The 22,055-nt window shown below is 40.9% G+C and overlaps 1 protein-coding gene and 1 pseudogene across 2 annotated transcripts in view; one reads left to right on the top strand and one right to left on the bottom strand.

Moving 5' to 3' along the window:
* Nucleotides 1-22,049, bottom strand: part of KATNA1 (katanin catalytic subunit A1) — a 25,790-nt gene extending 3,741 nt beyond the window's left edge. The window contains exons 1-7 of one of the 2 annotated variants that reach the window (XM_004701952.3): nucleotides 21,988-22,049; nucleotides 15,627-15,801; nucleotides 11,888-12,045; nucleotides 9,322-9,502; nucleotides 4,386-4,507; nucleotides 2,933-3,038; nucleotides 1,268-1,426 (exon numbers count right to left, since the gene is read on the bottom strand). In XM_004701952.3, coding sequence (XP_004702009.1) covers nucleotides 1,268-1,426; nucleotides 2,933-3,038; nucleotides 4,386-4,507; nucleotides 9,322-9,502; nucleotides 11,888-12,045; nucleotides 15,627-15,788 — 888 coding nt within the window. In that variant the 5' untranslated portion in view covers nucleotides 15,789-15,801; nucleotides 21,988-22,049. Of the gene's footprint in view, nucleotides 1-1,267; nucleotides 1,427-2,932; nucleotides 3,039-4,385; nucleotides 4,508-9,321; nucleotides 9,503-11,887; nucleotides 12,046-15,626; nucleotides 15,802-18,404; nucleotides 18,576-21,987 lie in introns of those variants that run through there. The other variant, XM_045294716.1, reaches the window with a different exon arrangement.
* LOC105978530 lies at nucleotides 13,144-14,560 on the top strand (annotated as a pseudogene).
* Nucleotides 22,050-22,055: the final 6 nt, after the last annotated feature.

The raw sequence follows: 22,055 nt of genomic DNA, 5'->3' as shown, positions 1-22,055 counted from the left end.
GGCCTTTCCAAAAAGATGGATAACCTGAAATTGTAGTTTATTTTGAAGACTTCATACAATGTTAACGAGGCCATATAAGGTTCTAGTCAGTAAGATTAAGTCTTGTCACTATCTACATAATATACACAACTCAGTTCTAATACTAAGAGCTATACTACTTCTTTTTTTAACTTTTCCTTAATATTTTATTGGGACCTCTTACAGATATAACAGTCCATAGTTCAATTGGATCATGCATAACTACAATTGCTGCCACCATCATTTTCAAAACATTTTCTTTCTTCTTGAACTCTGTTATCAGCTTCCCTTTATCCCCTCCCTCCTCCACTCTACCCCCCAGGAACCCGATATTTTATTTTTTTATTGCCATATCTTACACCATCCAATGTATCCATTCACCTACCAATTTATTACTCATTCCTCTCAACTGGAGTTATACAGTCATCATTGCTATCAGTTCCCCCTCCCCCTTTCCATACCCTCAGGGGGGATCATAGTTTATAGATCTTAAAGATTTCATGCACTGAACAATCTTAATTATACAAATGAACATACATAGGTCTCACAAGATGAGGTAAAGGTAGGACCATAATAGTAAAGGGAGGAAACATTAAAAAACTAGAGGACATTTATGTGTTTCATCAGCCTGGACATATCATCCTTTCTGAGAACTATACTATTGCTTAAGTAAAGCAAGACCAAATTAGTGAAGTTTAACTAAGTATAAAATGTAAAAATCTGTTATAGCCAACTCAAACACTCCAGTAGAACTTGTTGAACTACGTTTCTCTTCCTGCAAGTACTCAGATTGTGGGGAGTGGAAGATGGAACAGGAAATTTAGGAAATTAATCTACAGATTGGACCATTAAATGAGGTAATTGGTAATTGAAGAGATTGGTGGTGATCTAAGTTCCACAATTATTTTTTATCTTCCCCTTGGGGTGTTTTTGTGAGAATACTATACTCGTCAATCATACTGTATATAAACCTGTTGATTTAAAAAGCATTAGGAGCAATTTCAGATTCCCACAGCAGACTAGCCACACAGATTGCATAATCTGAGCATGCCCATGCACCAGCAGAGATGGGGCTACCCCTAGAGGACAGAGGACAGAGTCTCCAGTGAAAGGTGCTCGTTTTCTAGTGAACAAAATCAGATGCCAGGCAAAATGCCGTCCTGCCTAATCTACACACTGGAGAATACCGACAACTCACTATCTCCCTCTTACAGGTAAAGAACCACTAGAGCTATCTCAAAACAGTCACCATTTCGAACAGAAGGCGAACAAGCTTCTCAGACTCTCCTCTGTACTTGGAAGTAAGAGTTGATGAAGAGACATTGAAGAACGTTGTCTTGCATTCAGTAGCTACTGCTTTAGCAAGGAGGGTCTTTCCTGTGCCAGGTGGGCCAACCATTAGCACTCCCTGTTGGAATAAGCATAACAGCATAAGGAAAGGATTTATCTGCCATTGTTTTAATCCATAAAGATACCATGACTAAGTACCAAATTCAACAAACAAATATTTACACCTCACGTACTGACATGACTACATTGGAAAAAAAGAATCCTAGGGGATGTGGCCTGCTCCTTCTTAAGTAGATGCTGAGAAAGCTTGTCACTTCTACTGGATCTGGGTCCTACATCGGGTTCATAGACCTCCTGCCACATTGTCTGCAGATTCCAGGGCCCATCAGCAAACTGCCAACCTTGGAGTCATTCAACTTCATATCCACCAGTGTGTGGTCTCCTGTTTCATCATCCTGTGCTCTGGTTCATCAGCCTCCACAGCCACACTAGTGAAGGAAGCCTCTAGCTTTCCATCTGACTCATGGACTGGAACTGGGTGGACTGACCCATTTCTACAATCATATGAACCGTTTCTGGATGCAAATCTCTTTACATATACACACACATGTAAGCATCACTAGATTTGCTACTCTCGAGAATCCAGCCTAATGTACTTGTCTATCACTTAGCATTTAAAGGATTTAAAAAAATATTAGTACAGAATTAGTCATTAGCTCTTATTTTCCAAATCCCAGATTGGTAGTCTTTCATCAGATCAGCACATGCCTTTTGAAAGACTTAGCCTGTTAGGAGCACATACATTTTGCAGCCTTTGAGGTAGGTCACTCACTCACTGCCACCGAGTTGATTTTGACTCATATGGACCCTACAAGACAGGGCAAAACTGCCCTTGTGCCTCTCTGAGACTGTAACTCTTTTATGAGAATATAAAGTCTCCTTTCTCTCAAGTCTTTGAGGTAAAGAGACTGCCTTTCATTGGTTTTATTTTTTATTAATCATTTTATTGGGGGCTTATATAGATCTTAATAACAATCCATAATTCAATTGTATCAAGCATACTTGTACATATGTTGCCATCATCATTTCCAAAACATTTTCTTTCTACTTGAGCCTTTGGTATCAGCTCCTGTTTTTCCCCCTCCCTTCCCCATCTCTACCCCCTCATGAATCCTTGATCTATTATATATTATGCTATTTCAAATTTTACACTGTCCGTTGTCTCCCTTCACTCACATTTCTATTATTCGTCCCCCTTTGGGGTGGGGGTGAGTGCTATAAATCCAACCTGTGATCAGTTCCCTCGCTCCCCACATACCACCTTTTAAAAAGAAAATTGGAACCACAGCCAATATTCCTGATTTGCTAAAAAAAAAACAAAAAACCTACAATTGAGTATTTTTTTCTTACTTCATATTTGCAAATACAAGCTCATTCTAAATCTGCGTGTCCAAACTTCCAAACATCATATTGTACTTTCTGAGAACCTTGCAGTAGCTTTCAGCCTAGCACACAATTTTGACTAACATAGCACAAACTTAAAAAATGTTTCTACACCTCCGCCACTTCCTCTCCCCTAATATACATAAACAGTTTGATAATGCGAAAGTACTGAAAAACTTACTTTCCATGGTCTCCTAATGCCTTTAAAAAATTCTGGCATCCACATAGGTAACACCACGGCTTCCTTAAGCAATTTTTTGGCTTCTACTAAATCCGCGATATCATCCCTGAAGAAGAATACAACCAGTTAGATAATTATTTCACGCGAGGCAGTTTTCTGCAGAAACACTGGGAAGCTCCTGACTACATTGCTGACAGAACGCTACACCTCTCCTTGATGTCACCGTCATTGCGGTGTGCCACTCACTGTAGCACCCCTACACAACAAAGGAGAACTGCCTCCCAGGGTTCCTATGCTCATGGGAGGAGTTTGCTCAGGCCTTTTCTCCATTAAAGTGGCTGGTAGTTTGAGCAGCTCACCTTTTGGTTAGCAGGCAAACACTGAACTAATGCATTACCAGAACTCCTGAAGTTTCTCCCCGGCATGAGTGAACTAACACTGGGCAGAGACCCACCCTACCAACCAGGATACATAAAGAACATAATCTGGGTCTCAATTCTTGGCAGTAATGACATTCAGCTTCACTCATGAGAACACAGGTTTACAAGGGCTCTCAAGTATTATCATGCCCTGCTCTCATACTGCTCATTCCACAGATGACTCAATTTAGAAACAATAAATTCATTTTAAAAGCACATTAAAAAACTAGAGTGCTCTAAACTCTAGGACATCCATACTACTACCGATACATGTGCCATTTTGACTTTGAAAGGAGCACTTTTTATTATGAAAATATGTCCATTATATAAATATAAAATGCCAAAACCTTTTTTGAAAAAAATTGCCTTCGTGCCCACCCAGGTACACACACACACACACAGAAAAAGATTGCCACAGACCATACATCATAATCAGTAAGGTTTTAGCAGAATGTAAGGTAATAACAAAATATACCTTATTAACATATTGTTTGGTTAGATATATCAATGAAGTTGAGAACACCTGTTTTTAGTAAGAATTATTTAGAGGGTAAGCATATATGTAAGCAATACATCTAAATAAAATCATTGTCTTTTCACCATGAGAAGGTATGCTAAAATGAACATTTCTTTCTTCATTTTCAATGGGTGCATAATGCGATGGCTATACTGCTCTTATTTAATGGACCCTTTAATCATTACCTCATACTCTTCTTTGTCTCTTATGCTGAATTTTGCCTTAAAGTCTATCTTATTAGAAATCAATATTAACACCCTCATCTTTTAAAAAATTGCCATTAGCTACAGTTTTTCCCATGCACAGTGTGTCTTCTGTAACAGAACAGTGATGAGAAGATGCCTTTCCTGTGAGCTTCTTGCAGCTGTGGATGTGGAGCAGGTTTCACACAAACAGTTGACAGAGAAGCTAGTTTTCCCGTTGGTGCTCTGCTCATATTGTACCCAATCCGTTCTACATTCAGTTCCAAAAAGCATCACCGGCATGCACACAATTACCTTGCTATGCTTTAACTTACCATCGAATATTGGGATTCTGAGAAATTATATCTCTCTCCAGAGCTTCTACTAAGTCCTTATCATATCCAGTACTATCAAATTTGTGTGTTTCTGGTTCTGTAACTGCAGCAGGTGATTTGCTCTACATCAGGAGAGGGAAAAAAAAGGTTTTATTGATTCAAAAATTGTATTTTGTTTCTAAGTCAGAAACAACATTGGGCTCAAGTGATATCCTTTCAAATGTAAATAGTAGAAATAAAATGGCTAGACCCAAAGTCTAAAGTCATTCTACATCATTATCAGTGTTTCACATTTTCTAAACAGAATGAACAAATAAAAAATGATACGGCATCCAAATTAGCTAAAATTTAAAAATACTGAGTTAACTGTGATCACTAGGAAGCATGCAAGAGGGCTTCAAAATATCCATTGAATTTCAAAAAATTCCTCTATCTTTTCATTCCATTTCCACATTGAGCACAGATGTTTTGTCCTCATCAGTGCTTCTCAACCATCCTCTAAGACAGCATGTGCACCCTCAGGAACAGTCCCTCCTGCTCTCTGACGACAAGCGCGGGGCCACGGCTTCTAACCACGGCATGGAAGCACTGTGCAGGCACCATGGCAAACTCAGAACACTGAGAGATGCTTTACCCTTTTGCAGGGAACACAGTGGTAACTGAGGTTGTTCATAGTTTCTACATGAAAATTATTACCTCCTTTCAGTAGAATCATTTGGTGAAAGTGAGTTTGGGGAAGTTGCTGTGAAAAGCAGGATGACAGGACAATCCATAGAGAAGGGGAATGGGAACACAATACCCACTCCATGCAAAGGGTTGAGAACCTATGTACTGTCCAATAGGTGTTGGGACATAAAACACTGAAACTGTTTAAACCTAACCTGAAAGATGGCAGCTGGCTGGGTGTACCTTTGGGCCAAATGTGCCATAAAAAATTTCTGTGACAGTCATAGAGCCTCATGAACCAAAAAATGGTATGAGGTTCTGCATGAGGGTGAATAATCATTTGCCCTTGGTATAGTAATTTCTTTGTCAACTGGTGTTGTCTAATGTCATTATTAAAGTCTAGATGTAACCAATATTTTTGATATTCAAAGGCTTACTTTAAATGCCTAGATGAGTTTCTAATAATGTACATATTCTGTATCCAAAACAAATCCAAAGGATTCAAGGAAGGTGTGGTCAAACACTTATAAGAGGGTTATTTTTTTCTGCTCAGTATTGATGAGGTTGTTTTTCATCAGATATTTTACAAATACCTATTCTCTGCTGGGGTGAGAGACAGCCCTAAGTGTCAGGAATACAGCAATGTAAACTGAGGACGACACAAACAGACAACACAATCATACTCACATTGTCCAACACCAAAGACAAGCAAAGAAAGGTTCCTCAGGGAAAAAACTAGAAATCGCCTACAAGGGAGACAGTAAGACTAAGCTCTGATTGCTCAGCAGAAACCAAGCATGCAATGGGCTAACATACACCAAATTCTGAAAGGAAAAAAGTCAACCAAGAATCATATACCCAGCAAAACTGTCCCTCAAATGCCACAGCACAATGAAGGCATTTCCAGATTACAGGAATTTGTAAAACACAGACTAAGCTTACAAGAAGTGCTAAAGGGATTTCTTCAGACAGAAAACCAAGAATGGCAGACAACAACCTGAGATTAACACGCATGACAAAAACCACCCAGAAGTCAACCCAGAGGTACCTGAAGTAAAAGTCTGCTAGGTACAAGACTGAAAACAAGACAGCAGAACCATCTACTTGGAAGAAGACAATACAAAGTCAAAAGAGGGAAGTTACAGAGCTTCCAAATGTAAAGGAAGTCAAGTAGATTTCAATAATCTGGGGAAAGAAGGAGGCATTATACAATATGAAGGAGACTGACTAACAATGATGGAGATGGGGGAGTGCATAAGAAGAAGTATCAGAGTAAGGTAAACATTGTTAAGCACAGTAAATACAGAGTCCTACAGTAACGATGATCTACCAGTATTAGGCTGCTAACCACAAAGTCAATGGTTCAAACCCACCAGTTGGTCTACCAGAGAAAGATGAGACTGCTATTTTAAAGATTTACAAGTCCTCAGTAACTGTGAGTAGGAATCAATGGAGGTGGGAGAGTGAAAGAGATGATAAACTGCTTAATGCAAGCAAATACACTGAAATCCTGGTTACCTGGAATGTTTAGGGAAAATAGCTAATGTCTACTGAGCACTTGTACTAAAGAATGTTATCTTATTTGCTCCTCACAGAACAGTCTATGAGGCAGATAACACTGCAATTTTACATCTGAGGAAACAAGGCTTAGAAAATGAAATTAACTTGATTAAGTAGCACAGCCAGAAATAATAGCTGGTACTTAGATACACGTTTATCTGAGACCAAGCCCATACTCTCAAACACCATGTTTATTTTTGAAAAGTTTTATCTTTTCCTGCCACAACATGCACCTATTAATTTAATTTTATTTAATCTCTTGACAACTGATTTGTTTACAGTACCTTAGATTCTGAGTATCATTTCTCAGGGCATAAGTATAGGCACAGAATACAAACAGTTACACTATGATTCCAAATTGAGTTCTACAGAAAAAAGCATCATTGAATGTTAAAACAAATGGAAATTTGAAAAGAAACAAGATATTTGCATAGTCTCAAAGTATCTCTGCACAAATTACTACAAAGGGAAAAACAAAGTCAGTTTATTGTGGAGAGACCTGGCAGATACAACCTAACTAAGTGACCCAACCTTATCTCCAGTGTTTGCAAAAGTAGCTAGCCTGTACCCTTCTCCTTAGATGATACACTGAGAACAAAACAGCCCTTTGGTGGGATTCCTGCCCAAAATGCATAACCTGAATTTAATCAAAAGGAACATTAGATAAACCGCAAATGAGAGACGGTCGACATCATGGCTGACTGGTGCTCTTCCAAAATGCTGGTCTGAAAAGGAGATGGCCAGATTAAAGAGACTAAAGAAACAATAATCAGGGCACGGTTCTACATTGGATACTGGTGGAGGAAAAAATATTTAACAGTTTTAAGGACATCATTAAGACAACTGGTGAAATTCTTCTAAGGTTTGTAGGTGACGGCACTGTATCCATGTAAAATTCACTGCTTTTGAGAATTATGTCCATGTAAAACAGGGGTCCTCAAACTACGGCCTGTTGGCCACGTGCGGCCCACCGAGGACATTTATCCAGCTCGCTGGGTGTCTTTGCCTCGTTTTGTTTTTTTAACTTCAAAATAAGATATGTGCAGTGTGCATAAGAATTTGTTCATAGTGGGTTTTTTTTATACTACAGTCTGGCCCTCCAATGGTCTGAGGGACAGTGAACTGACCCCCTGTTTAAAAGTATGTACTGGTACTTAGAAAATACATTCTGAAGTAATTCAACATAAATGGGTAAATGTACAGATACTAACGATTATTATAAAGGAACCCTGGTGGTATAGTAGTTACGTGTTGGGCTGCAACCTCAAAGGTCCAAAGTTTGAAACCACCAGCCCTCTCTCTCTGCGGGAGAAAGATGGGTTTTCTATTCCTGAAAACAGTCTTGGAAACTCACAGGGGCAGGTCTACCCTGTCCTATAGGGTGGCAATGAGTTGGCATTGACTCGATTGCAGAGTTTAGTTTTGAGGGAACAATTCTTATAAGTCACCAGGGAGGGATAAGGGAGGAGGGGGAAGAGAGAGCTCTTGTTTTAGGAGCTGAGTTTATGTTAATGGTCCTAGAATGTTTTGGATGGGGATAGCAATAAAAGTGGCATACAGTGAAAAATTTAATCAATACACTGTAAACGTAAAGTTGTTCTCTTGGTGAATGCTTTGCCATTTACATGTTGTCACCACCAAAAAATTAAAAAGGTGGGGACAGCCTGTGAGATCATGAGGTGCCGATGGGATAAGGTATCAGGCATCTAAGACCCAGAACAAAATCATACCCAATTTGAATTGGGGGGAGAGAGGGGTGGCTTGAAGTGGAGACCCAAAGCCCATCTGTAGACAATTGGACATCCCCTCACAGAAGGGTCACAAGGAAGAGATGAGCCAGTCAGGGTGCAGTGTAGCACCGATGAAACACACAACTTTCCTCTAGTTTTTGGGTGCTTGTTCCCCCCACTATCATGACCTTAGTTCTACCTTACAAATCGGATTAGACCAGACAGATAAGAACCTGAAACACAAGGAATTCAGGATACATAAACTCCTCAGGGCCAACAATGAAAAAAGAGATACCAGGAGGATATGGGGAAGGTGGGGGAAGAAAGGGGGAATCGATCACAAGGATCAACATATAAACCCACTCCCAGCGGGATGAACAGAAGAGTGGGTGAAGGGAGACAAGGACGATGTAAACTTACCAAGGGTTTATGAGGGAGAGTGAGTGGGCAGGGGAGGGAGGGGGAAAAATGAGGAGCTGATATCAGGGGTGCAAGTAGAAGGACAATGCTTCGAAAGTGATGATGGCAGCATATGTACAAAGGTGCTTGACACACTGGATGAATGTACAGATTGTGATGAGATGTAAGAGCCCCAAATAAAAGTATGTAATTAAAAAAAAAAAAGACGGGGAAAGGTCTCTAGAACTTATTCCATAAAAAATTAAAAAGTATAGAGTAAACGATAAAGCAAAAGGGTAAAAGCATAAACAAACAGTAATAGCTGTTAAAACTGGGAAAATATACATGTGGACGCTCTTTATATCATTCTTACAACTTTTGGGCAAATCTGAAATCCATCAAAATAAAAAGCAGTTGCCAAATGGCTAGTGGGGAAAATCTTGGTGTAATTGGGGTACAAAGAAGTTCTTTAACTCTGACAAACTGCTTGATGTCTGGAAATTACTGAAATGTATCCAGGCTTCATACTTATTAAGCGTTAACAAATATCTATCTCATTTGTGAAAATCAGCAACATTTACCTTTTCCTCTCTGCCTTTATTCTGCTCTTTCTTTTCTCGGTAACGCACGGCCTTGCCTCGGTCACTGTGAAGATTCTGGGCCGATGGACGGTGAACTCTCACAGCTGTACTTGAACGGTTCCCGTGTGGCTTCGGGTCACTGCACTGAGGGGACTGGCGTTTTCGAGGGCCTGGTGAGGGTCTAATCAGAAACAAGCACGTGACAATCACAGCCAACTTCTGCAAACAATAACCAAATGAGTTAAAAAATATGCTGTGACACTGAGCATGACTGGCTCTTCAGAGGATTCAGTAATTATGTATTGGTTTTATTAACTGCTATTTGCTGGCATTCCAGTAATAGTTGGGGGGGGGGGGGGGTAAGCCAGAGAAAAACCTAAAACTGAGAACACGTTATCCTTCCTCTTTCTCAAAGAAAAAAATATTTTTTTAATTAAATCATTTTACTGGGGACTCATACAACTCTTATTACAATCAATATATGCATCCATTGGGTCAAGCACATTTGTACATTTGTTGCCATCATCATTCTCAAAACATTTGCTTTCTACTTGAGCCCTTGGTATCAGCTCATTTTCCCCTCCCTCCCTGTGCCCCCTCCCTCATGAACTCTTGATTTATAAATTATTATTATTTTGTCATGTCTTACACTGTCCAACATCTCCCTTCACCCACTCATCTGTTGTCCATCCTCCAGGAAGGGGGTTATATGTAGATCCTTGTAATGAGTTCCCCCTTTCTACCCCATCTTCCCTCCACCCTCTTGGTATGGGCACTCTCACCACTGGTCCTGAAGGGATCATCTGTCCTGGATTCCCTGTGTTTCCAGTTCCTATCTGTACCAGTGTACATCTTCTGGTCAAGCCAGATTTATAAGGTAGAATTGGGATCATGATAGTGGGGGAGAGGAAGCATTTTAAGAACTAGAGGAAAGTTCTATGTTTCATCAGTGCTACACTCCACCCTGACTGGCTCGTCTTCTCCCTGAAACCCTTTTGTAAGGGGATGTCCAGTTGCCTACAGATGACGGGCTTTGGGTCCCCACTCCGCAGTCCCCCTCATTCACAATGATATGACTTTTTGTTCTTTGATGCCTGATACCTGATCCCTTCAACACCTTGTGATCACACAGGCTGGTGTGCTTCTTCCATGTGGGCTTTGTTGCTGCTGAGCTAGATGGCCGCTTGTTCACCTTTACGCCTTTAAGATCGCAGACACTGTATCTTCTGATAGCCGGGCGCCATCACTTTCTTCACCACATTTGCTATGCACACATTTGTCTTCAGCAATCGTGTTGGGAAGGTGAGCATCATAGAATGCCAGGTTAATAGAACAAAGTGTTGTTGCATTTAGGGAGTACTTGAGTGGAGGCCCAATGTCCATCTGCTACCTTAATATTAAACCTATAAAAATATGCACACTGATATATTTCCCCATCATCATATATAAATATATCTACATATGTACATGCTTGTATTTAGACCTCTATCAATGCCCTTTGCCTCCTAGTTCTTTCCTCTATTTCCTTTTACTTTCCTCTTTTCCCACTATCATGCTTAGCCTCCATTTGGGTTTCAGTAATTTCTATCAGTTACATTGCCCTTGCTCAAGCCCTGCCTCTTATACCCTCCTCGCCAGTTATTTTTTTGGATCATTTGTTGTTCCCTTATCCCTGGGTTTGGTAACACCACTTTCTTTCCCCAGGGGGAAAAAAAAATTTTTTTTTGAAGTCTATTTTCTGGTCCAGCAGCAGTAGACTTGAGGCTTTGACAGCTTGTTTAGAGACCATTGTTTGTGTCCAAGTCCTTCACTTTACAGAGAGTAAGACCTGAGGCCCAACCCACTGCCAGTGAGTTGATTCCGATTCACAGGGACCCTATAGGACAGAGCAGAACTGCCCCACAAGATTTCCAAGGCTGTGATCTTTACAGAAGAAGACAGCCACATCCTTCTATTTGGAGTGGCTAGGGGGTTCAACCAACCTTTCCACTGCAGCCGAGCACTTAACCACTGTGCCACCAGGGCTCCTTACCTGAGGCCTACAAAGGCTGGCTGGTTTTCTTAAAGACGCAGACAAGCTACTATTGTTGTCAGTTACCATCAAGTTGATGCCCAACTCCTAGCAGGCGTGTGTGTGCCGAGTGGAACTGCTCCAGGATTCTCAAGAGCTGGCCATGCGGCAGCAGCTACTAATCCTGCCTTTCTAGGAGCCTGGGGGTGGGGGCAGGGTTGGCATGGGGTTCAAATAGGCACCCTTTGGGCTAGTGCATGAGCACTTCTCAGCTATATCCATTTCCAAACCCCTATCTACTACTTGAGGTTCATTCACCAAAGCCCGTTTTTAGCATTTCCAGTTACAATTAACTTATTGAAACAGATCAGAGTCACATGATAAAACAATTAGACTTATAAAATGGCACTGGTAAATAAATGGATGAATGAATGAATGAATGAATGAATTCCCTCCCCAATTTTGTTTCTCAGCTCCCTAGTTCTGCCCTCTACATATATAAGCAGTGTGTCAGATTCCTTGGGCTAATTTGTTTCTCAGCAGGTCCCCACTTACCTTCGCTCAACAGGTACAGGCAAGGACCAGACTTCTCCCTCAGAACTCGGAAGCTCATGCTGGGCAGCTTTCAAGGGTGTGTTGTCCAGTTTAAAGCTCTCCAGAGTCTTCATGATATCCTTAACATGTTTTGCTTCCACACTTATTTCCTGCCAAACCTGATTGCAAAGGCGAATATGGCTCTTTACATTTCTATAATGACTGCCTAGATTAAACTAGGGCAACTTATCAGATATAACAGAAACTTTCATTTGGACATCAGACATCAATAATTCAAGATATTCGATTGTATCATGTGTTTACACTGAGCCCAAACTGCTGCTTTAAAACTATCTTAATTGGATGTATATGCAGACATGTATGTGTCTTCTGAAACTGCATTTTCCAAATCATTTATGTTCCAATATACTAGTGAATTATGAAATTAGTGAGTTCTGATCAGCATTTTAAAAAGAAAACAGTATAGAAACCAACAGTAAATAAGCATAGAAATCAAGGTGTAATTAGCAAAAGACATTCTTTTTGTCAAACTTTAAAGGATAGCAAACTTTTCAATCTGTTAAGAAATAATTAGTCAGGGTCTTAATTCATTTTTGTCAGTTAATTTTGTATTTGAAAACAAGATTATTGAGCCATTATTAAGATGCTGGGACTGGTCACCGTAAGGCTGGCAGTTGAAATCCACCAGGTGCTCCACGGGAGAAAGATAAGCTATCTGCGTGTGTCACATTTACAAAGCCTCCAAAACTCTCTACTTGGTTGCTATGAGTTGGAGAGATTCAATGAAAGTGGGGTTGGTTTCAGGTTAGTGCAAGGAAAGGCTGGGCGTCTTTTCAATGACTTAAAACCTGCACTTGCAGCCAATGAAGTTGGCTGGGATCAAGAATTTATGCCCAGAAGGGGTAGTGCAGTGGCTTCAAAATCAGGGTCTATTTGCATAACAATGAATTTAGGCACCTGCAAGTTGTCAGTACTTTAGTATTCTGCAGACTTCCATTATAAACAATTAAAATATCATCTAAAGTTAGGAATGTCTTATTTTAAAATTAAATACGTCAGTAATAAGTATCTTTGCATTAAAAGGTACCTTTACGGAAATACTTTTAAAATAAATGCATAAGAGTAAAAGGTCTTGAAAGACTTTTAGTAACAAACTTAGGACTCCTTATGAAATAAAATGGTTTCCCATTCAGGTAATCAAAGTAGTTTGGATCTATTTGCTGCGCGTGAGATCAAAACACTTGCCCAGGTAAAACATGGCTATAAGTTTACAGAGTAAGTGGAAAAGGAAAATGTATGCTGAAAAGAGAAAAAAAGAAAGCCCCCAAGGTGCTCAACAGACTTAAAAACATTCTCAAAGTAGATGGTGATGCTTTAATGAAAGATGTTCAAGAGATACCAACTGTGTAGTGCGCAGACATTGCCAAGAGAAAGTGCAGTGTGAAGGGAGTGAAGAAAAAGGTGAGGATGGCATGAAAATGGAGAATGATATTAAGAGGACTAAGACAAGCCTTCTAGGCTGGAAGGTAAACAAGCGGCCATCTAGCTGAAAAGCAACAAAGCCCACATGGAAGAACACACCAGTGTGTGTGATTACGAGGTGCCAAAGGGATCAGTTATCAGACATCAAAGAACACAAAATCTTATCATTGTGTGCTCACCTCCCTGATACGATCGATCGCTGAAGACAAATGGGTGCATAAGCAAATGTGGTGAAGAAAGCTGATGGTGTCAGGCTATCAAAAGATATAGCGTCTTAAAGGCTTGAAGGTAAACAAGCGGCCATCTAGCTCAGAAGCAACAAAGCCCACATGGAAGAAGCACACCAGCCTGTGTGACCACGAGGTGTCGAAGGGACCAGCTATCAGATATCAAAGAACAAAAAATCATATCATTGTGAATGAGGGACCCATAGCCCATCTGTAGGCAACTGGACATCCCCTTACAGAAGGGTCACGGGGAGAGATGAGCCAGTCAGGGTGCAATGTAGCAACAATGAAACAAACATACAACTTTCCTCTAGTTCCTAAATGCCTCCTCCTGGCCCCACCATCATGATCCCAACTGTACCTTACAAATCTGGCTAGATCAGAGGATATACACTGGTACAAATAGGAACTGGAAACACAGGGAATCCAGATGATCCCTTCAGGACCAGTGGTGAGAGTGGCGATACTGGGAGGGTGGAGGGAGGTTGGGGGAGAAAGGGGGAACCAATTACAGAGATCTACATATAAACTCCTCCCTGGGGGATGGACAACAGAAAAGTGGGTGAAGGAAGACTTCGGACGGTGTAAGATATGACAAAATAATAATTTATAAATTATCAAGGGTTCATGAGGGAGAGGGGAGTGGGGACGGAGGGGCTAAAATGAGGAGCTGATGCCAGGGGCTTATGTGGAGAGCAAATGTTTTGAGAATGATGAGGCCAATGAATGTACAAATGTGCTTTACACAATTGTATGTATGGATTGTGATAAGAGTTGTATGAGCCCCTAATAAAATGATTTATTTTAAAAAAAGGAGAAGAAGAGCCTTCTAGACCAGCACGGACAGTACCTGCTATGGATGAACCCGAGTCAGAGAAAAAAGCGGAAGGCAAAGCAAGAAAATAAGGGGAAAAACAAAGCCAAAGCGGCGAGGGCAGCGAGAGGCGTAGCCAGTAGACTCTGAACAACTTCAGTGGAACAGGGGCGGGGGGCAGGTGTTTGATGAAAACCTCGAGTGGATTTCAGCTTTGACCCGCTGGCAACGATTTATTTTACCCTGAGTCTCTTCCTTCGATTCGAACCTCACAGAATTGGAGTTCACATGGAGAGCATGGACAAGTTGTTCTTAATGTCTAAAGAAAGCTATACTGGTGCTTTCATGAGAGGGACTGTGTTATCCAGGTGTCTTCAGACGTCAGACGTCTGTCAAGCATGAACTCATTGCGATCGTTTCTTCTTACAACTTCATGATTATTATCAGTAATTGCCAAACATACTGACAAATTTAAGAGCACTCAGACTTACCCACAGCTATTAAGCAACAATTGTAAAAGATCTTATGGGCAGTGCTTGTTTGGACTTTAAATTTTGTTCAATCCAGAATAAAAACTATTTTGCGTGTTAAAAAAAAAGTAAGTACTATGGTGGAGCAGATTTATGGAAAATGGTTAAGCATTTATGGAAATGGTTATGGAAAATGGAGGGGGAAAAAAGTTCAGTAGAAATCTGAAGGAGAATATTCTACTTATAAGACTAGCTCCGAAAACCACTTCTTTTTTTTTCTTCTTATTTTTAACCACTTCTAATTTCTTTATCATTTCTCCTTTTGTGACATAGTGGAAAATTGCTATAGATGGCATCCTCAACTAGGTCTATAAATCTATAGTTTCCGTTTGCAAATTTCCATTGAGATTCAAATATGGTCTGCTTTATAAGATGCTAGAGGGAGAATGGTACCAGTGAGATGCAAGTGTTCTTAACAATTTCAACAAAGGCTTAAAATCAACTCTACACTTTACCAAGTAAAAATCTACTCTCGAAAAAATTTCAAACCTATCACTTGTAAAAAAATCTATTAGAATCCAACCATTGTAATAGAGTTTGTAATATTGATAATGAACATGGGCTATTAATACAAGAAATTTCCAAGTAACATTACATGCGAATCAATGTAATAAATTACACAATCTATTTAAATATTCCCTTATGTGCACCCGACCATTCACACGCACAGCAGACATGACTCTCACCTGTTGCCACTTCTGCTGGAGGTATGTATCTTTGACTGAGTAGAGGTACTTGTTCATTTGATCAAGAACTCCCTGATAATAGACCATCGCAGAGTCATAGTTCCCCAGTAAGGCGTATTCCCGAGCCAACTTTACATTCTCACTAATCATAAGAAGACTCATGCTCAATTGCAAGCTGAAAAAGAAAGGAAACATCGTCATCTTACTTCGCTCTTTAAGGATAAGTGGCTTAGCGGGTTATGCATTAGGCTGCCAACCACAAGGTCAGCAGTTCAAAATCACGAGCTGCTCCACAGGAGAAAGATGAGACTTTCTATTTGCACAGATTTACAGTCTTGGAAACCTACAGGAGCAGTTCTACTCTGTTCTATGAGGTTGCCATGAGGCAGCACCCATGTGAAGTCAGTGAGTTTAGGTTTTTGTGGGGTTTTTGGTTTAAGAACAAGTTCTACAAAGGGTGCTTTAAGAGTGCTTTAAAGTACTTTCCAGGGCTCATTCAAAAAGCACCCAAGGCACCTTCTAGTCTCTAAACTCACACGTTCCAGCTTCTGCACACTTGCGTGGGCCATGCCCACGCCTCCAGAGTAACCTGATAGTTCCCACGTCCAAGTCTGACACGAGTCAAAGCCCAGGTGCTCGCGTGGCAGTTCTCCCAGTGTGTCTCCTCAAGTCCTCCGTTCAAAACAAACTCTCCCTCTTCTAAAATCCTATGGCAATTTACTGTGAACTTTCATCACAAAGCACTTGTCTATTTTTAGTTACAGCAGAGGTGTTAGGGCTTAAGCGTTGGCCTACTAACAGCACAATCAGCAGTTCAAATTTACCTGCTGCTCTGTGGGATAAAGATGAGGCTGGCTGCTCCCTTGAAGATTTACAGTCTCGGAAACCCTAACTAACTAGGGCTACAATGAGAGAATCAACTCAAAGGCACTGGGTATATGCTTTCAAGTGGATGGGTCAGGCAGCACAACTTAATCCTCCAAGTGGTATCTTTGCTCTCCAACACTTTAAGAGGTCTTTTGTGGCATATGTGCCCAAAGCACACCCAGCAGAATAGGGGAGATCTTCAATACATGTAAGTGCATCTTTCCTTAACGTTTCTATATAGAAAACGCTAACACAAAAGTTTGCACTTAAATGGTCTCGAAACAAAAACCAATCTCACTGCCATTGAGTAGATTCCAACTCCTAAGAGCAACCCTGCAAAACAAAACAGGATTTACAACTTGATAGCAGACAGCCTCATCTTTCTCCCACGGAGCACCTGGCAGGCTCAAACTGCTAACCTTGTGGTTAGCAGCCCAACAATGTAGCCCATTGCGCCACCAGGGCTCAGCAAGTACTCAATATAAAATTGCAATGTGACTTCCAAGTGAAATAAAGCAAATAGTGTATTACAAAATTAAATCTCGTTTTTCTGTTTGACATGCTTTCTCAGTGACAAATCCAAGAGAGCCAGGTGAATGGAGGGAAGAGGAAAGGACCGGAGGGTCTGACGCAGGTGCCAATAATGTGTGAGAACTGCTGTCATTGAGAGTAAAGGGGAAAGCAAATTGGCCAATGGTTGTGCCTGGTACAAATGAATAGCATCCCCTTGCGGATGGTTTGCAAGTAGGTTGGTCCCTAGTCCCTTCACTTCTGTCTTATATGCAGATTTTCTATTGGCTTCTTCATTCTAATTGTCTAGAAGCTGGTGTGCCTTCAGTTGCCTATAACCTATCACTGTAGTTAGTGCCTCAACCTAACCAGAGACCACTACTCCAAAATCGTTTTCAGACTCCACCCCCTGCCCAAGGCAGTTGTCCTGACCCTGCCTCTTCAGACATGCCAATCTGATTCAAGTGAGGGACCTGGCTCTGGGCACAGGTCTGAGAACACAGGTCTTCCCCTGTACTGTTGGGGAAAGCACACATTGGTCCTTTGCAAGTAATTTGATAAGATGTGAAAAAATGTCAAGTGTGGATATAAATACTGTCCCACAACAAACCCACTCCTAAGCACAGTCATAACATCTGAGCTTTTCAATGGTGCCATACTGCTCAGACATTTGAAAAATAACACCACATCAATGAGTCCCGAATAGAATCTGAGAATAAATAGCTGGAAAAATGACTTGTGGTTTGTTTTTGTTACCGGGTGAAACACTGGACCTGGTCAACAGAAATGATTTGTTATGGCTGTTAGTATGTTTTTCATCTATTTATTGCATAAAATTGATTTGAGGTTACATGCCACCAATAATACAGATTTTTGAGCATTACTATGTACCAGAACAAATCCATTCCGTTATAAGCCTCTTATACAAAGTGTCCTGTTTGATCTATGTGACAAATCTGTAAGAGGAGAACTATTATTGCCTCCAGTTCACAAATGAGAAAACCAAGGAAAATGAGTGTAAGTGATTATGTCAGTCAACAGCTAGTAAGTAATCATGCCAGGATTTTAAATCAGGCAGACGTAAGTTCCCAAATTTACTTTGCCTATTTCCCCCTTTCAGAAGAAAAAAAAATTACCCACTGCTCCCTTGGCAATTAAAAATTTTTCTACTAGCCAATAATTAAGGATAAAGTGTAGGTATCTGCTTTTGCAGCCACCTGGATTGTTCCAGCGCTACCCAGGGGCAGTATTGCCCACTTTGGGAAACAACGAAGTAGTTATGCCACTGTCTTCGATTAATCCTGCAAGAATTTAAAGTTACAGAGGTAAGGTGCGAATAGAGGGTAGGAAAACCAAACAAACCCACTGCCATGCAGTCAATGCTGACCCATAGCTACTTACATATAGGCGATTTTCTTCTGTGTTATGACGTTCCCTTTCAAGTCAGATAAAATTCCTTAGGCAAAAATTAAGTGTCATTTTCTAAAAGAAATGTAAAGTCAATCCAAGGCCATATCAACAAATGACCTGAATGAGTCTTCAAAGTAACAATTTGTTTACTGAAAATAATGACAACACACCCTTAGGCAACCAAGTATCAGACAAAAATAATTTTCCTAATCCTTTCATAGTCTCTAAGTCTATAAGGAAGACCAAAAAAAGAGCTGATGCATCCAAATGGTGGTGTTGGCAAAGACATTTATATAGTCCATGGACGGCCAGAAGAATGAGCAAATTGGTCTTGGAAGAAGTAAGAAGGCAGAATTCTCCTTAAAAGGCACAGTGGCAAGACTTCACCTCACATATTTTGAACATGCTGTCAGTAGGAACCAGCCACTGGAGACGGATGTCATGATTGGTAGAGTCAGTGAAAAAAGAAGACCGCAACCCCCCCCACCCCAAAGAGATGGCTTGACATAGCAATAGCAACAACGAGAGCTCCACAAGGACTCTGAGGATGGCTTAAGAGGGGACAGTGTTTTCTTCTGTACAACACAGGGTCACTACAAGACAGAGCCAACCCCATGCCACCTCACAACAAGACCAATGCCACCACTGTAAATGTATGGCTATCTAATTAACAAGCTTTATCTTTCATCATTGCTAGATCTACATGTAGAAAGACTGCAAGGGACTTTACCTGGCATGGTATCTGGCACTTTTTGAAAAAAATTTCAAGAAAGGTTGACAGAGCAAATTTTAGTCACCAAAAATAGTAAAGCTTATTGATAAAAAGACACAGTCCAGAAATTTGGACTCTTGGTTACACAGAGTATTGGAGAGTAAAATAGTCGCAAGCAATGACCGATTTTCCACTCCTTAAGCGTTCCCTTTGAGCTATCTTAGCAAACCGCCCCTTTGGTTACATAGTTTGACGGTCTGAGTTTGCTAATGGCTGAATTCATTTATTTAAACTGAAGAACACACAAGGTGAAATTTCAAATCAACTCGACAGAGCCAAATTTTTTAAATCTAATATTAAAAACTCAAGATTTACAACAAAAGTCTTAACATTTTAATATGTGATACAGTATAGCACTTCACAAAGAGATCAAAATACTTGAGTTCTACAATCTGTATTCTCTCTCCAAACAAAAAAATACAGTCCCTGCACTCTTATCCTTTAACAATGTGCATAAATCATTCACTCGAGAAAAAGCTAGGGAGCACTTACTGAGTTGCAGGAAGCACACTAAAAAAAAAAAAAAAAGGGAAGTAAGATACAGAAAGAGCCCTTGAAAATGCTGAAGTGTCCCAGGAAAGTTATCCTCGATTCACTTTAGGAATGGCTTTTTGCTTGGGAGGAGGAAACAAGCATAGACTATGAACACGGGCTAAAAGGTCAGGAGGATTGCTGGATGCCTGGAAATGCTTTTAAAATAGTTATACAAATCTTACTTCCAAAAATAAAAACAGAGTGTGAACCTTGGCCATGCATCTTCCCTGAGGCATTGCAGTAAAGCAAGCGTGTAACCTGAAAAGGTGCCTTTCACTAGATAAGCAATTTTCAGAACGTTCATCTCTGAAATATGAAAGCAACCATGATGCCAATTTAATGTCAGTCATTAAGGCTGATGAGCAAGCAGAACGAATAAATGAGTGCTCCATGACCAATCAGAGCATGGCATGAATTTTTCTGATCTTTATAATCATCACACATGGCATGCATTTTTCTGATCTTTATAATCATCACATGATACATATACAAGCACCAAATAGATATCACTAAAAAAAAGGGGGGGGGGGCAGGGAGCTTGCTTGGAAAAAAATATATTGTTTATTTTATATGTATTTGGTCAACTTTCCTTCAACAGATGGGCAAGTACATAATTTTCAGTTTAATGCAGATGGTGACTAAAATGTAAATTTAAACTTCATCAATGGTTACCATAGGTGAAGGGGAAAGAGCTGCTGCATAGGGGGCATTGAGTTCACCTCAATGGTGGGAGAATAATTTGGAAAAGGATACCAATGACGGTTATAAAACACAGAGTATAATCAATGACACTGAATTAGACAAATAGAGGTTGTGGAATTGGAGAACCTTCTGTTGTGTATATTTTTGCCACTATTAAAAAATATGAATAACAATGACTATAGGGAGGAAGATGTTCTAGAAGTGAATATGGGGACAATGGTATAACTTTTTTATGTGGTTGAAGTATTGAATTGTATGATGTGGATGAAGTGCGAATAAGACTGTTTTTAAAAAATGTAAATTAAAAGCCACATTAAAGTTCTATTGCTATACACCCCAAGCAGTATCTATTTAGACTGTTGTTGACTTCGACCATACAAACTTGATCCACTTTTATAAACAAGTTGCTTAAAAAATTAAAAGTTTTAAATATCATTTCAATATTAATACAGTAGTCTATATAATTCTGCAACCCTCTATATTTGTCAAATTGTAACACTAGTTTCAAAACAAGAAGTAGGCTTCCATGTATGTCACATAGTTTTCCTGGTGTTAAATGTAAAAGCTTCTCCAATAACCAACGCCACAAAAGAGCGTTTTATAGCATTTCAGGGGCTAGAAATGTTGGAAAGGTGATCAGCAGTGCTCCCCCCTCTTTTTAACCGCATGTTATTTACCAAGTTATTAATATCACTACAAGACAAAGAGTTCTGATGCTATTTCTTGGTCCTAAGAACTCACTGATTACAAGACCATCTCTTTTGGGAAAGAAAATGGGGCGTCATCTTGAAATATTTTGGCCGGAAAGAACGCTAACAAGACTGACCCCTTAGGTTCTTATCACTGTGACGGGCGGCAAACATCCATCGCACACATTCTAGAACATATAGAATGCTTTCAAAAGTAACTAAAAAGTCTGCTCCAAAGATCCCATAAATGAGTGCGTTCAGCAGAGAAGGGGCGGCAACCCGGGGCGGCTGAGAGTAACTCCTATGAAAGCAGCATTCGCAGTTACAAGAGGAAAGTACGTATTTTGACGGCACAAAGCCCGAGATGACCCATGGTAAGGCACTGAAGGATCCGGGCTTTTCTGTCTGTCTGTCTCTCTCTCTCTCTCTCACCATATACTCTCTAAAACACAGGTTTCAAGGGACACAGTTTTCTAAAGGGTACCTACTCTACACGAAACCAGTCCGAGAATAATCTACATTAAAAAACAATACCATCACTCCAACTAACCAAACTATACGGAGGCAAGCTGCCCTCCCCAAGCCTAGCTTGCGTGGTCTCGCGGCGGGAGGTGGGGTGGTTCCGGACGGCTCGGGGGTGGAGGGGCACAGCAGGTCCTGTCAGACGGACGCTGCACTCAGGACGGGGGCCGGGAGGTGGGGTCGGCACAAGCCCCCGAACCCCGCTGGATAGGCTGCGTCAGGGAGGAGGACCGTCACCTGGGCCACAGGTGTCAGCGACCAGAGCGAGGACCCACGACGTGGGCGCAGGCACGGGCAGGCTGGCGGCGGGCTCTCGGCGCGGCCGCCCGAGCCCCCTCCGAGGGCGCACACTCACCTGTGGCGGCCGAGGCTCCGCTCAGGGGCAGCGAGGAAGCAGGTCTCAGTCTCGGACGGCCCCCCACC

This window comes from Echinops telfairi, unplaced genomic scaffold, assembly GCF_000313985.2.
Source record: "Echinops telfairi isolate 266 unplaced genomic scaffold, ASM31398v2 ScPeMD7_3533;HRSCAF=4204_0, whole genome shotgun sequence".
NCBI classification, from domain to species: domain Eukaryota; kingdom Metazoa; phylum Chordata; class Mammalia; order Afrosoricida; family Tenrecidae; genus Echinops; species Echinops telfairi.
The sequence above is the reverse complement of the archived record's forward strand: the minus strand, read 5'-3'. Positions and strand labels throughout refer to the sequence as shown.